Source organism: Fusarium keratoplasticum, chromosome 1 (assembly GCF_025433545.1).
Source record: "Fusarium keratoplasticum isolate Fu6.1 chromosome 1, whole genome shotgun sequence".
Lineage (NCBI taxonomy): Eukaryota > Fungi > Ascomycota > Sordariomycetes > Hypocreales > Nectriaceae > Fusarium > Fusarium keratoplasticum.
In genome coordinates, this window is record NC_070529.1 from 5067869 (window position 1) to 5081300 (window position 13432).

Sequence of the window (13432 nt, forward strand, 5' to 3'; positions counted from 1 at the left end):
ATGGCTCGTCCTAAGAAGTCGGCTGCCGAGAAGCAGCAGCCCGCTCAAGTTCCTGTTCCTCAGCAGCAGCACATTCAGCATCATCAGCAGCCCCTCGTCCCGACTCCCATGATGCCTGTCCCAGTCGCCGCTGCAGTTGTTCCTCCGCCTCAGGCTGTCATGCCTCAGCGCGTGGTCGACAACGATAGCTTCCTGCGAGTACGCGATTCGGTGAGTCTCTGCTCTTTCTTCCATCTTCCACACTGTCTGCCTAGCGCTTCGCAATATTGTCTCGTTTTGAGGCTCTGGGCAAGAAGGCGTCCGTTTCTGCCTTGTGTTCCGCGTTTCCTTGCGTGTTTCAAACTCTGAGGAGGCTCAAGTTGCGAGGCGTCAAAGCATCCCTCAATGGAGAGGCTCGTCAAGCATCGCACACTTGTCGCATTCTCAACTTCACAAGTCCCTTGGTCAAGTGTACCACCACCTCAGACCCCATGTCTCTTGTGTACCGTACAAAGCGAAGACGCGTTCTGCGAGCTGGCTGTTGACAAGTCAGTACCGCACCGCGCTTCTGCGGGCTTTGGGACTCGAGGACACTAAGGAGCTATGGCCACCGCACCTTGGCTCAGCTGCGACTTCGGACCCACCAAAGCTTCTACCCCACCTGCACCTCACTTACACGCTGCTCTCTACCATTCAACGGTCAAAGATGGTCAAGTTAACATGATGATATAGGCTGTTGGTCGTCTCACCACCATTCTGGAGCTTCTCCGCTCCTTCACTGCCGACTATGTTCGACAGACCAACCTTCTCCTCGGTGAGCCCACTGCTGAGGGCTCCCAGGATAACCTCCTGGCCACCTTTGAGCATGCTGCCCAGCAGCTCATTATGCCCGTCCCTGAGCTTGCTCCCCCTGTTGAGGAGAAGAAGGAGCGCAAGAAGCGAACCATTGACCCCAACGCCCCCAAGCGTCCCCTCACTCCCTACTTCCTATACATGCAGCACGCTCGCTCTATTATCGCGAACGATCTTGGCGCTGAGGCTCCCAAGGGTGCTGTTCAGGAGGAGGGTCAGCGACGATGGGCCAACATGAGCCCCCATGAGAAGCAGGTAAGCTTTACTCGCTCGCCATGGTTTTGACACGATCGCTGACATGTATCACAGGGTTGGAACAATGCCTACCAGTACAACCTTCGTCTGTACAACGCTCGTGTCCACTCATACAAGAACGGCAACCCTCACGCCAAGGGCATGTCTGATGAGGAGGCGCTCAAGTACGCTGAGGACTTCCACATCCCCATGCCCGAGCTCAAGGATGCTGCCCAAGCTGCGGCTCCCGCCGACGACCAGGATGCTATCGCTGAGCAGCTTCAGCATGTTGCTGCTGCCCCTGTCGCTGAGGAGCCCGAGGAGGAGGAGACCCCTGCCAAGACACCCAAGAAGGCTACCGGTGGCCGCAAGCGCAAGACGGCCACTCCCGCCGCCGCCGTCGAGGAGGTTAAGACCCCTGCGCCCGCCAGCCCTGACAAGAAGCGAAGGCGCACCTCGACAAAGCTCGCCGCCGCTGAGGTTCAGGAGGAGCCCAAGAAGTCGGGTCGCAAGAAGGCTAAGAGCTCCTGATTGCCCTTCATCTGTTGCTTCTCATTCTTGGCGGGCCTTGCTTGGTCCACCACCGCTTTAAAGTCTCTCTGTTGAGCTCCTGTCGCTGGCAGGAAGCATGATACCAAAAGGGAGAGGTATATGGCACGGGGGTTCTATACTCTAGGAGTTTGGGAGGGTTTCGTCTTTATTGTACTTTGTCGTTTATTCTTTTGGGGGGCTATAGGGGCCCGAGGACACGAAAAGCCCGGGCAGGACTGACTGATGGACGAGACGGCTGGGCAGCGATTGGGGCCTGTTGCTCTGTGTATGGATTTACGCTTATGTTGTATTTACAGTTGAATTCGCTATGCCGTAATGACATCCATGATTGCGAACAACATTGCCTTGCCTACTCATGTTTTTGGAGTTTGTGGATGATTTTCTGCTTGGCTGAAGCGAAGTTGTATTACTGGTTGGGTTATTGACCAGTTACTACACACTTGGAGCTATTTGAAATGAGATGATTGTTTCCATTAACTACAGGAACTGCTGCTCCGTATATCCAAGTGTGATATTCAACTTTCCTCAGTCCACTCTCCTTATCCTTTGCCTTGACCTCAATAGACATAAAACTGTTGCGTCAGGGGCAGAGTCTCTGCTGGCGCCGCCACACACACCTCGCCATCGGCCTCGACAGTGTAACTCTCTGGGTCGACGCGCATCTTGGGCATGCGGTCGTTGTGCCGCATGTCGCGCTTGCCAACGGTACGGCACCCGTGAACCGCCTCGACGCGGCTGCGTAGGTTGTACGAGGCTATAGCGCCCGAGGTGATGGAGGCGGAAGAGACGAAGAGAATGCTGGTGGAGGGACAGAGGGGAGCGAACATGGGACGGGCGATGATGGGTTGGACTGTAGGAATAGAGGCATTGGGGTCGCCCTGGATGGGTGTTAGCAAGATCAGAGACAGGAGAAGGGGTCACTTACCATCTGAGCATATGCGATATGTCCTCCCTTAATGACATTGCTAGGCTTGGTTCCAAACCAGGCCGGATCCCAGACGACCAAGTCGGCAAACTTGCCCACCTCGATGCTTCCCACCAGGTGACTAAAGCCTTGAGCAACGGCCGGGTTGATAGTATACTTGCTCACGTAGCGCTTAACACGAGCGTTGTCAGCCCCCGTGCCCTCATCCTCGGGCAGCCGACCCCTCTGAATCTTGTTCTTGTGCGCCGTGTTCCAGGTCCGGAGCACCACCTCGCCGCAGCGGCCCATGGCCTGCGAGTCGGAGCTCATCATGCTGATGGCGCCCAGGTCGTGGAGCACGTCCTCGGCGGCGATGGTCTCTGCGCGAATTCGGCTCTCGGCAAAGGCAACGTCCTCGGGGATGTTCTTGGATAGATGGTGGCACACCATGAGCATGTCGAGGTGCTCGTCAAGCGTGTTACGCGTGAACGGCCGTGTTGGGTTCGTCGACGACGGCAACACGTTCTCGTGCTCAACGACCGAGATGATGTCTGGGGCGTGGCCGCCTCCAGCACCCTCAGTGTGGTACGTGTGAATCGTCCGACCCTTGAAAGAGGCGATGGTAGACTCGACGAAGCCTGACTCGTTGAGTGTATCAGTGTGGATGAGACACTGAACATCCAGCTCATCGCAGACGGTAAGGCACGCGTCGATAGCAGCGGGAGTACAACCCCAGTCTTCGTGAAGCTTGAGACCGCAAGCGCCCGCCGTGACCTGCTCGCGGAGGGCCTCAGGGGCACTGTCGTTGCCCTTGCCTGTGATTCCAATGTTGATGGGAAGGGAATCACAAGCCTGGAGCATCTGGCGCATGTAGTGGGCTCCAGGGGTACAAGTGGTTGCATTTGTTCCCGCGCTGAGATGTCAGTGAGCCCCTGAACACGGAAGTGAGGTGAAGGACAACGTACCTTGGACCAGTACCACCGCCCAACATAGTGGTGACACCCGATGCGAGGGCCTCGGGTACCTGCTGTGGACAGATAAAGTGGATGTGAGTATCGATGGCTCCGGCGGTGACAATCTTGCCCTCTCCTGCGATGACATCTGTACAGCTTCCAACCACCATGCCGGGCGTCACGCCGTCCATCACGTCTGGGTTGCCCGCCTTGCCGATACCCACGATCATGCCCTCCTTGACACCGATGTCTGCCTTGTAAATACCTGTCCAGTCCACGATGAGTGCGTTGGTCACAACTAGGTCCAATGTCTCAGCATCTGGCCGTCCCGTTGCCTGGCCCATTCCCTCACGCAGCGTCTTTCCACCACCAAACTTGCACTCGTCGCCATAGACCGTCTCGTCACGCTCAATGCTGACCCATAGATCTGTGCTGCCGAGCCGCACGAGATCACCGGTGGTGGGACCAAACATGGTTGCATATGCGGCGCGGTCCATATCAAAGGCGTCGATATAAGCCATGTCACCCGCTGGCTCAGGAGCGTGAGCAAAACCAGCTTCTTGCAACCGTGCAAGGATCTCATCAGCACGAGAAAGGTCAACAGCTCCTGATGCGAGGTTGTTACCCCCGCGGATAACACGGTTGCCGCCAATCTCGACAAGCGTGACAGTCTTTGTATCGCCAGGCTCGAATCGGACAGAAGTGCCGGCGGGAATATCGAGTCGATAACCATACGCACGAATACGGTCAAACTCGAGCTGCGGGTTGACCTCTATAAAGTGGTAGTGAGATCCCACCTGGATAGGTCGGTCTCCCCTGCTCGTCACCTGAAGACGGATCCTATTGCGGCCCTCGTTGAGAGTGACCCGTGACTTGACAGTTACTACGGCACCGGGCTGCTTCTCGTGCGCGTACTCTTCAGAGGCCGCCATGGGGAACGCATCGTTGTCCGGGACTGGGAGGAAACTTCCATACAGCGCCTTGCGGAGGTCACCATCATCGGAGCTGATGGGGTTGTGGACGGTCACGAGATATGTACCGGATGGAAAGGTACCCTCAACTTGAATCTCATGAAGGGTACTGCACACAGAGGGGAGGACATGACGTCGACCCAGCATGGTGGCTCCAAGAGCCATAAGGTCCGCGACGGTGTGATTTCCATCGCGGATGAGTTCATGTAGGTTGTTGGCAATGAGAGCCTAGTGCGAAGCGTGTTAGTTGACAGGATACTAAGCAGCAAGGGTACGACGCCTCCAACGGCCGTCTACAGGGTCCAAGACAGGGTCATAAGGAGGCGAAGGAATTATAGCATACTGACCGCAGCTTCCGAATGGTTCAGCTTGACTCCCCTTGCCAGTCGCCTCTGAGCAAGCACTCCCAGCTGAGAGATGACGAGCTTATCGATCTGTAGTTCCCGAGAACAACCCTGGTTAGTCGAGTCATGGGCGCCCCCTCCCCAGCCAACGACACGGCGTGGAGACAGGGCCTTGTGAGCCTTGGCGGGAACGCACCTCTTTGGGAACCAGATGCATGTTTGATAGGCCGCTAGTTTCGTCTGTCGTCTACAAAGCAAAAAAGGGAGAGGAGGAGTCAAAACCGGATCGCACGGGGGCGGGATGGAGAGAAGGGGGAAAGGGGAGAGAGAGGGAGGGGGAGAGAAAGAAGCTTTCCCCGGCACGGCACCGTTAGCCGTAATGAGAAAGGTAAGGTAGCCTGACTTGTCTCGACTCGTCCATGGCTTAAACGGGCATGGATATGGATACAGTCATTGATAATAATATCTGAGCTCAGAGCCTGTGTTGTCCTGGCCCCCCACTGTCGCGTGGTTTCCAGGTTGCGATAAGGCCGGGATGAGGGTTTGGGGTTGCTCTGTTGATAAGGCCGATTGGTCATTTGCGCCCGCCGGCCATCGATTTCGGTTGTCGCCGTTTGCGGGCGAGTCTTGGCTTCTTAGATGGTTATTTCCGGATCCGATAGTACACATGTTGTAGATGTGTGTACCGTGACATGGAGATGGAGTAGGTAGTCAACGGTCGCACATGTCAGCATTAGCTTACCTACGTCTGAATGGCCTCATCCACGCAACCCTAGCTTTTCAAGTATAGAAAGCGACAATTGGTATTCTTTAATCCTGCCTACTGACCATTTATCCATCCCTCAAACACCATCCTACACCCCAAACGCCATCCACGAAACATTATATCTGCGTAAACAACTAGAAACTGCGAGGTTGAGCCATATAGGATTCCTATTCCTCCTCAACTTCCTCATCCCACTGCTCCTTTTCCTTCTCGAGCAGGTCCGCCATGTCTCCCGTCTTGAAGATGGAGCTACCTTCGTCTGCCACCCTTGGCACTTTGCGCAGGCTTTCGTCGTCAAACACCGACCCGATAGTGTCGATCCATCGTCGGCGTCGCTCCATCAGCGTCTTGGTCAAGTCACCAATGCCCGGCCGTGCCATACCAGCGGCGCTGCCCACAAAGTGACTGCCTCCACCCGCGCCTCCAGGGCGTTTTGTCTTCTTGCTCTTGCCAATTGTCCGTGTGCGCTTGAGATACGCAGCCTGGACCTGGGTGTCGAGATCTTCCAAGATAGTCTGGTATTCTTGGTAAGCCATACGCTCGCGCACCAATTCCGTCAACCGCGCTTTGCGTGCGCCGTTGATCAGCATCTGGTCCTTCAGTCGGCCTTGAAGGAGACGTAGTCTCGCTGCCACCTCGTCGTCGTAGTGCCCGTCAAACTCGGCCTCAAATCCTTCAAGAGGTAGAAAGCCAATGTGCCTCAGTTCCTGTTTGATGCGCTCATCGACTTGCGAGTACTCCAACTTCGGATGTGATGCCTTCTTCCAAGCCTCTGTAGATGACTCTGGCATAAATGCTGCCGGTTGTTGGGGGTTTGACTTTTCATCAGAACCTCCAGCATGGTCTTCGCCATTGACATCGCCGTTCATACTGACATCTCCATTAGTCGCACCGTTAGTTGTTGGTTTGTCATCTGAAGGTTGTGCGCGAGCCTCTGGTCGAAGGGTTTGCATCAGCCGTGTCAGCAGAGGGCCAACAGATAGCTTGTCCGTTTCTCCCACGTCGTCATCCATGTTGTCGATGCTTCCGCGCGGTTGGTTGGGTGGGAGCTTATCGCGGCCTTGTTGAGGTGTATCGATCGACATTGCGCCGTCCTCCTCGGCCCAGATCTCTGTGTAATGTCTCTTGCCGCGCTTGGGCATGACAAAGGGCGTGACCCGGTCTCCTCTCTCGCGCAAAAATGCCAGGTCCTCCTCGGAAAATGGTCGAAAGAAGGGGTCGATGTATGACGAGAAAGTGGTAAAGTTGATCTGACTGCTAGGCTTCGCATTGCTAAAGTCCTTGTCGGGCGGATCTCCCGCAATGAGATCAGCGAGATCAGACTTGGGGTATGTTGCGACTGAATAGATCTCTTTGCGCTCCTCGTCTGGCATGCCGGGGTAGGTAGGTCGAATCTCGTACACGGTTGGGTCAGGGAAGGTGGAGGGATCCTCGCCGAAAGTCATTGCTTGAGGTTGTTCGCGACGGGGCGGCGCACCCTCGTCCTCGGAACTCGACTCTTCGTCTTCCTTTGATTCCGCCTTGGCCTTGTTATCGACGTCCATAGCCGATGGTGAAGCGGCGGCAGCGGGGGATAGCGAGGAGCTTGCTTCGCGATCGTGTTTGCGTTTGGAATCTCTCATGGGAGACGAACGTTCTAGTAAAAATACTGTTAGCATAGTTCTCAACAACTCAACAGGGTGGCCGCAGTTTCTGCCAGTTGTCGGCGCTGGCAACCACCTGTCCCACAAAATTCCAAACAGCATAGGAAGCCATACCAACATTGCCTTCCTGTGGCGCAAGCGTATCGGGCTTCTTTCTCTTGTGTTTAGGTCGCTTTCCCTCTTGTTCGCCATCGGCACGCCCAGAGTAATCGTCCGGTCGCTTCTTGCGCTCGTCGGCCAAATGTCGCATTCCGCGGTCGTAAAAGGTTGAGCGCTTTTCCATAATATTGGATAAACTCTTTAGGCGCTCGATCATGCCATCGAGGCTCTTGGAATCGGGGATGGTGGCATTGGAGGCGGACTGATCGACCATATCATCGTAGGTGAGGTTGCGAAAGAGAATCACCCGAGTATTCAAGTAGTCCGGATCGTACACATCCTGCGGCGGGAGGCTAGCCGTCGCAACTGGGGCGGGCGTCGTGTTGCGGCTCTGCTTCTGAATGGCGGCAGAGTTCTTCTTGCCAGTGCCCTTCTGACTCGACCCGGGCGGCATCGTGACGGGTGTCTATTTGGAGGGCCGGCGCGGCTTGAGCATATACGATTTTCGGAGATACGTGGCCTCGAGGAAGATGAAGTTAGATGCTGTTGAATAGCGACGGCAACAACAATAAAGGGAGTCGACAGGCGCGCGATCCATGCGACGTGCGTCAGAGCCGCCTCCAGCTCCAATCACTTGGCACCCCTGCCTGGTAGTGGCGTCGGCTGACGGGAGCGCGAGAGGGGCACTTCTTTCCCACGATGTTTTCGGAGAAACTGTATCTCCGAGTATAGCAACAGTGAATGCCCACCCAAGCTTCAGTTGACTGGTCTGCCATTCACACAAACGCCTTTATTGAATTCGAGTTTCGTCTACTTGGAATCAAATCCTACAAAAGGTCGTCACTCTATATGCCAGCACGACCAAAATGAACCATCTACCGTCATGATCCTCCAATAAGCTCCCATCCACATCGACTACTCTCTGTTATTCACGGCCTCCTCGTAGTGAAAAGGCCCTCTCAGCCCTGGTCGGGTTCGGTCAGCGATAGATTCGGCGGAGAATAATGATGTCTGGCGAAAACGGTCCGGCTGTATGGCCCCGGTGTCGGTTCTCCATAGATCTGGCACGGCCTCGGCTCTTCCCAACATGACCAACTGCTCTGGATCGAGGACGACCATCAGATGCCGGGGCAGCTCGCCATTGTCGGAGCTGTGGAGATTTGGGACCCATTCCCGGCATAAAGAACTCCGCTTGTGTCACCGAGTGGATCTACATATTCGGCTCGACGCGACAGCACCTTGTGCCGATGCCGACGTGAAACCCCGTTGTGCTGTTCTCGCTGATGAGAGTTGTCGAATGGCCCTAGTGCCTACGCTCAGGATGCCTAGAGCGATGCTGCGAGTGACTTCCGACAGCTGTGACACGTGAAGCAAGGCAACTGAAAATGATGCCAGCAGTATTCATACTGCTTTCTGACCATCACGGCCACCTCGCGGTGCCGTAATTAGCTCGGTATCAGGTTGATGTTGCATCATGGCATGTTAACTACGGAGAGAACCGGTCGACATGTACGGAGTACAAGGCCTCAGTCGTCGAAGAGCAATTCAACCAATCGCCTGAGGATTCGGATTCTACTCGGCGCAAGATTCAGCACCCTAACTACCCCAGAAATCCCATCCTCTCGCCTTTCAAGGTTGTTGTCGGCCCTAGCCACCTCACCCAGCGAGCGTCGATTCTCTAGCTCCAATTGGAACCTCGAGATGGCCCTCGCACTCGAGAAAATGCCGCAGATCTCAATTGGCTTTCGCCCTGAGAAGAACACGGGGTCCTTCTCTACCGCTCTTCATTCCAATCTTCAATGGATGGCTTGCCCTTGTCCTTACACGGTTGTTGACTGCTACATGTGGTGGACAACTCTTCTCTGATTGGCTGCTGGGTTTCCTATTTGGGATAACACGAGGACGGCCCTCCAACCGACTAACATCAACCATCAGCCATGGATCATGGCAGCGAATAGCAAGAGACCATGATACCTTGCCATAACACGAAAAACTGTCTTGAATCAGGTTCTTTTTCAAGTAAAGACGTCGTTCAAGCGAATGGTGAGGCGCAATCACCACGTTTGGCAGTACTCGGCCCAGGCTCAGGTCTACAGAACTCGAAGCCAAGGTTAACCTTGATGCCACGAATTCACTTCTCGAAGGATCATTCGAGACCATGATCGTCGTCAATACAGTAAACAGCAGTGCCTATCTCCCATCCCCACTCACATTATCGAGAGTAGAGCAGCCGCTCATAGCGAACGAAGCGTGGCACATGTGCGCCTCCGCCGCAGCCTTGCAAGGTCCCTGAAACTGCACCGTCCTGGAACATGTGCTCCAGCCATTGGCTCACGCCTCCATCACCCACCTCGTCACTTGTGCTCAGTATGAACCCTGCGGCGGGGTATCATGGCTATCTGGTGGGGTTGGGCAGATCAACAGGGGACTTTCTGGCGCGGGAGCAAGTAGATTGGCGTTGAGAACATCGTGTGCGAGGCGTCACAGCTGGCGTCCACTACGGACAACAGCCGTGCCGCCGAGTCTGGCGCGGTCATGGCAGCCGAATTGAAGTTGATGCTGGGCTCTCTGGCTAGCCAACTCGCGTGCCTCGACATATATATCCCTGGCTCGCCGTGTCCCTGGTCTCTCGATTCACGTCCATCTTTCAACCTGGTCGTGTGAACGGTTTTCAACACTGCTTCTACAGCTTGCCTGCTTTTTCAACACCAATCCTCTCGACATACAATGAGAGAGTACCATGGCTTCTCATGTGCGTCCTCATTCAGCAATGCTTGATCGCACGCCTGCTAATCCAGTCTGCTAGGGTGGTAACATGTTGTCCTTGGCTAACGCTCAGTCCCTTCTGGCCGGTGTTGTGGCAGCTGCTTTCAGCACTCTCTGCCTCACTTCCATCTTCTCCAGCAAGGGCCAGGACGAAGCCCCGGGCTTACTCAAGTCTTTCTTCCTCTTCTTTTACTCCTCCTTCATCAAACCCCACCAGGGCGACTCAAAGGGCAACCAGCAGGATGCCCTTGAGAGCTTCTACAAGAAGCAGGCCGGGGCTTACGATGCTACGCGAAAGGTGCTCCTCCGCGGCCGCGAGGACATGCTGGCGCTTGTCGCCGCTCAGCTTGAGGCCAAGCTGAAGGATGCTGCTCCCAAGAGCGGCAACAAGAACAAGCGAATCTGGGTCGACGTGAGTCCTCTCAGAGCCCTTGTGTACTACATCACCCATTGACGCTTGCCCTTACAGATTGGCGGTGGAACTGGCTTCAACATCGAGGCCATGGCCGCTTTCGTCGACGTACCCACCTTCTTCTCGAGCGTATACCTCGTTGACTTTTCCCCCTCTCTTTGCGAGGTGGCTAGAAAGCGATTTGAACGACTTGGCTGGAAGAATGTCAAGGTCGTTTGTGAGGACGCTCGCAAGTTCCGTCTTGAGGACTACGAGTCGGGCATGTCCTCCAAGTCTATCCCTCCTCGCTCTCCGGCGTTGAGCTACTTTGATAAGCCTCGCCCGGACTTTGGTGGAGCTGATCTGATCACCATGTCTTACAGCTTGTCCATGATTGTAGGTTATAGATGACAGTCCAGCTTGAGCAACGCTAATATTGGGCCTTAGCCTGACTACTATTCGGTTATCGACTCTGTGACATCGCTGCTTGCGCCCCAGGGCATTCTCGGTGTGGTGGACTTTTATGTGCAGAACAAGGTTGACTTCGCCTTCCGAAACTACACAGGTGGTCTCGTGGATCGTCATGTCAACTTCTTGTCGCGAAGCTTCTGGCGCTCTTGGTTCGATCTTGACCGCGTTGGCCTCGAGCCCAGCCGCAGAGACTATCTCGAGTACAAGTTCGGCACCCTCCTCAACGTCAACACTCGCAACAACGGCCTGGGAGCTATCCCCTACTACATCTGGCTCGGATGCCACAAGAAGCCCTTCTCGTCGTCCAGTCTTCCCCATGAGATTGTCGAGCGCATCGATGCTCTGGTCACCGAGTCCCCTTACCTGTACCCCGCCAACCAGGGAGATGCTCTGACCCGAGCCATTGAGAGATCTGCTCCTGAGATCCGCTCCAAGGCCTTCCTCACTGCTGTGCAGAATCTGTCCTCCAACCTCCCCCTTCCTTCTTTCTTCTACCAGAACCATCACTGGCGCATCTACTATGATGACCAGCTGGCCAAGCACACGCAGTTCAAGGATGAGTACATCTATGCCTTCACCTGGGAAGACACCCGTGTCGACGAGCGTCTCTTGAAGCTTGGTGCCGATGACAAGGTTCTTGCTATCACCTCGGCCGGAGACAACATCTTGTCCTACCTGCTGCAGAGCCCTGCCAGAGTCCACGCTGTTGACCTGAACCCCACGCAAAACCATCTGCTCGAGCTCAAGGCCGCCTCTTACACTGCCCTGCCCTACGAGGATTTCTGGAAGATCTTTGGTGACGGGAAGCACCCTCACTTCCGCGAGCTCCTGATCACCAAGCTGTCCCCTCACCTTTCTGGCCGTGCTTTCCAGTACTGGTTGAAGAACGTTCATGTCTTCCAGAACAGCAGCGGTTACGGCCTGTACGACACCGGTGGCTCGCGCCACGCCATTCGCGTCTTCCGTTGGATTGCCCGCATCTTTGGACTGCAGAAGGCTGTCAAGCAGCTCCTTGAGGCCAAGACCCTCAATGAGCAGCGAGAGATCTGGCGCAGAAAGATCCGCCCTGCCCTTCTGTCCAAGCTCGTCTGCAACCTGGTTGTCTCTCAGGAGAGCTTCCTCTGGGCTGCTCTCGGTGTCCCTAAGAACCAACTGGCCATGATCGAAGCTGACCACGCTGAATCTGACCTGGTCAAGGGACCCAAGCCCCGCGCCAAGAACACTCGCTCCCACGCTATCTGGCACTACATGGTCAACACGCTTGACCCTGTCGCGGAGGAGACTCACATCGCCGCTGACAACCCCTACTACTATGTCTGCATGGATGGCAAGTTCTCGCCCAAGTGCCACCCCGACTACCTCAGCCCCAAGGCGCACGCCAAGCTCTCACGTCCCAATGCTCTCGATGGTCTCCGCATCCATACTGATGAGCTCGAGGAGGTTATTGCGCGCATCACACCCGGAACGCTGACTGTCGCCGTCGTCATGGACAGCATGGACTGGTTCGATACTGGTTCCCGTGCTGCCGCCCAGCAAATCACCAAGCTCAACCGGGCGCTTCAGATGGGCGGCCGTGTGCTCCTGCGCTCATCAGCCCTGACCCCCTGGTATATCAAGGAGTTCGAGGCCCATGGCTTCACGCCTAAGCGACACGGTGCCCGAACAGACGGCGCCTGCATTGATCGTGTGAACATGTATGCCAGTTGCTGGATCTGCACCAAGTCGGAGAACCTGCCTCCTCCCACCCCAGAGATGGACAGGGCCGGAGGCTCTGAAATTACTTCTTTGACTATCTAAGCGTGTGAGTGTTGAGCCGGTGGCTCTGGGAAAGTGGGAGTTGGATATGAGTATTATCTCAATTATCGCATGAGTTAATTGAGGGAACAAGACAAAGAAAGGAATAATTACATACAAACAAGCAAGAGAATAAAACTGATTTACCGCAAGTTGCCAATGCCTTTCCCTCGCAATGTTTAGATACTGCGTTCATCATGATATGCATGTCTCAGCCGCTGGCTCAGCGCCAAGTACAGGCCTGCTACAGCTCTACGGTAGAGTGACAGCTCGTGTTTCGTAGGCCAACTCTACAATTACCAGGCGGTTCGCATGGCACAGCCCCCATTGACAATGAGGCATGTAGCTTTACTTTTCAATTTGTCTTAGAGCAAGCTAAAGCTCCATGTCATTGGCTTCCATGTGATAGTCGGGATAATTCGCTCGTTATCAAGCTTGGCCAAAGCTTTCCACTATCTCGGCCGAGGTCTACCGAGGAATTAAAGATGTAAGAGATCAGTAGCAATTGTATGTCACTAACAAGAAACCTCGTTGTTTATACCAACAGGTAATCCTTGTGACACTCACAAATCTCACAAGGGCGCAAGTGTGTTGTTGTGCAAGAATCGTCAATCTTTGCTTAACTCAAAGGAAATTTCTATACAGTTGCCTGCAGCAATTTTTTACCTGCTCGACAAGTAACACCACCATCAAACACATACAGGCCCATCACA

The 13432-nt window shown here is 54.9% G+C and overlaps 4 protein-coding genes across 4 annotated transcripts; 2 read left to right on the forward strand and 2 right to left on the reverse strand.

Moving 5' to 3' along the window:
* On the forward strand, positions 1–1596 carry NCS57_00149700 (HMG box domain-containing protein; the record flags this gene model as incomplete). The annotated part of the gene is made up of 3 exons (XM_053051560.1): positions 1–210; positions 712–1086; positions 1141–1596. 3 exons carry the CDS (start codon positions 1–3, stop codon positions 1594–1596), a joined length of 1041 nt encoding a protein of 346 aa, XP_052920075.1.
* A 578-nt stretch (positions 1597–2174) lies between these two features.
* On the reverse strand, positions 2175–5006 carry NCS57_00149800 (Urease; the record flags this gene model as incomplete). The annotated part of the gene is made up of 5 exons (XM_053051561.1): positions 2175–2495; positions 2543–3434; positions 3487–4673; positions 4793–4900; positions 4986–5006. The coding sequence occupies 5 exons, from the start codon at positions 5004–5006 to the stop codon at positions 2175–2177; spliced, it is 2529 nt and encodes an 842-aa protein (XP_052920076.1).
* Positions 5007–5722: 716 nt separating this feature from the next.
* On the reverse strand, positions 5723–7751 carry NCS57_00149900 (uncharacterized protein; the record flags this gene model as incomplete). Its single annotated transcript, XM_053051562.1, has 2 exons — positions 5723–7191; positions 7313–7751. The coding sequence occupies 2 exons, from the start codon at positions 7749–7751 to the stop codon at positions 5723–5725; spliced, it is 1908 nt and encodes a 635-aa protein (XP_052920077.1).
* A 2286-nt stretch (positions 7752–10037) lies between these two features.
* Positions 10038–12722, forward strand: NCS57_00150000 (uncharacterized protein; the record flags this gene model as incomplete). The annotated part of the gene is made up of 4 exons (XM_053051563.1): positions 10038–10049; positions 10104–10475; positions 10533–10850; positions 10902–12722. The coding sequence occupies 4 exons, from the start codon at positions 10038–10040 to the stop codon at positions 12720–12722; spliced, it is 2523 nt and encodes an 840-aa protein (XP_052920078.1).
* Positions 12723–13432: the final 710 nt, after the last annotated feature.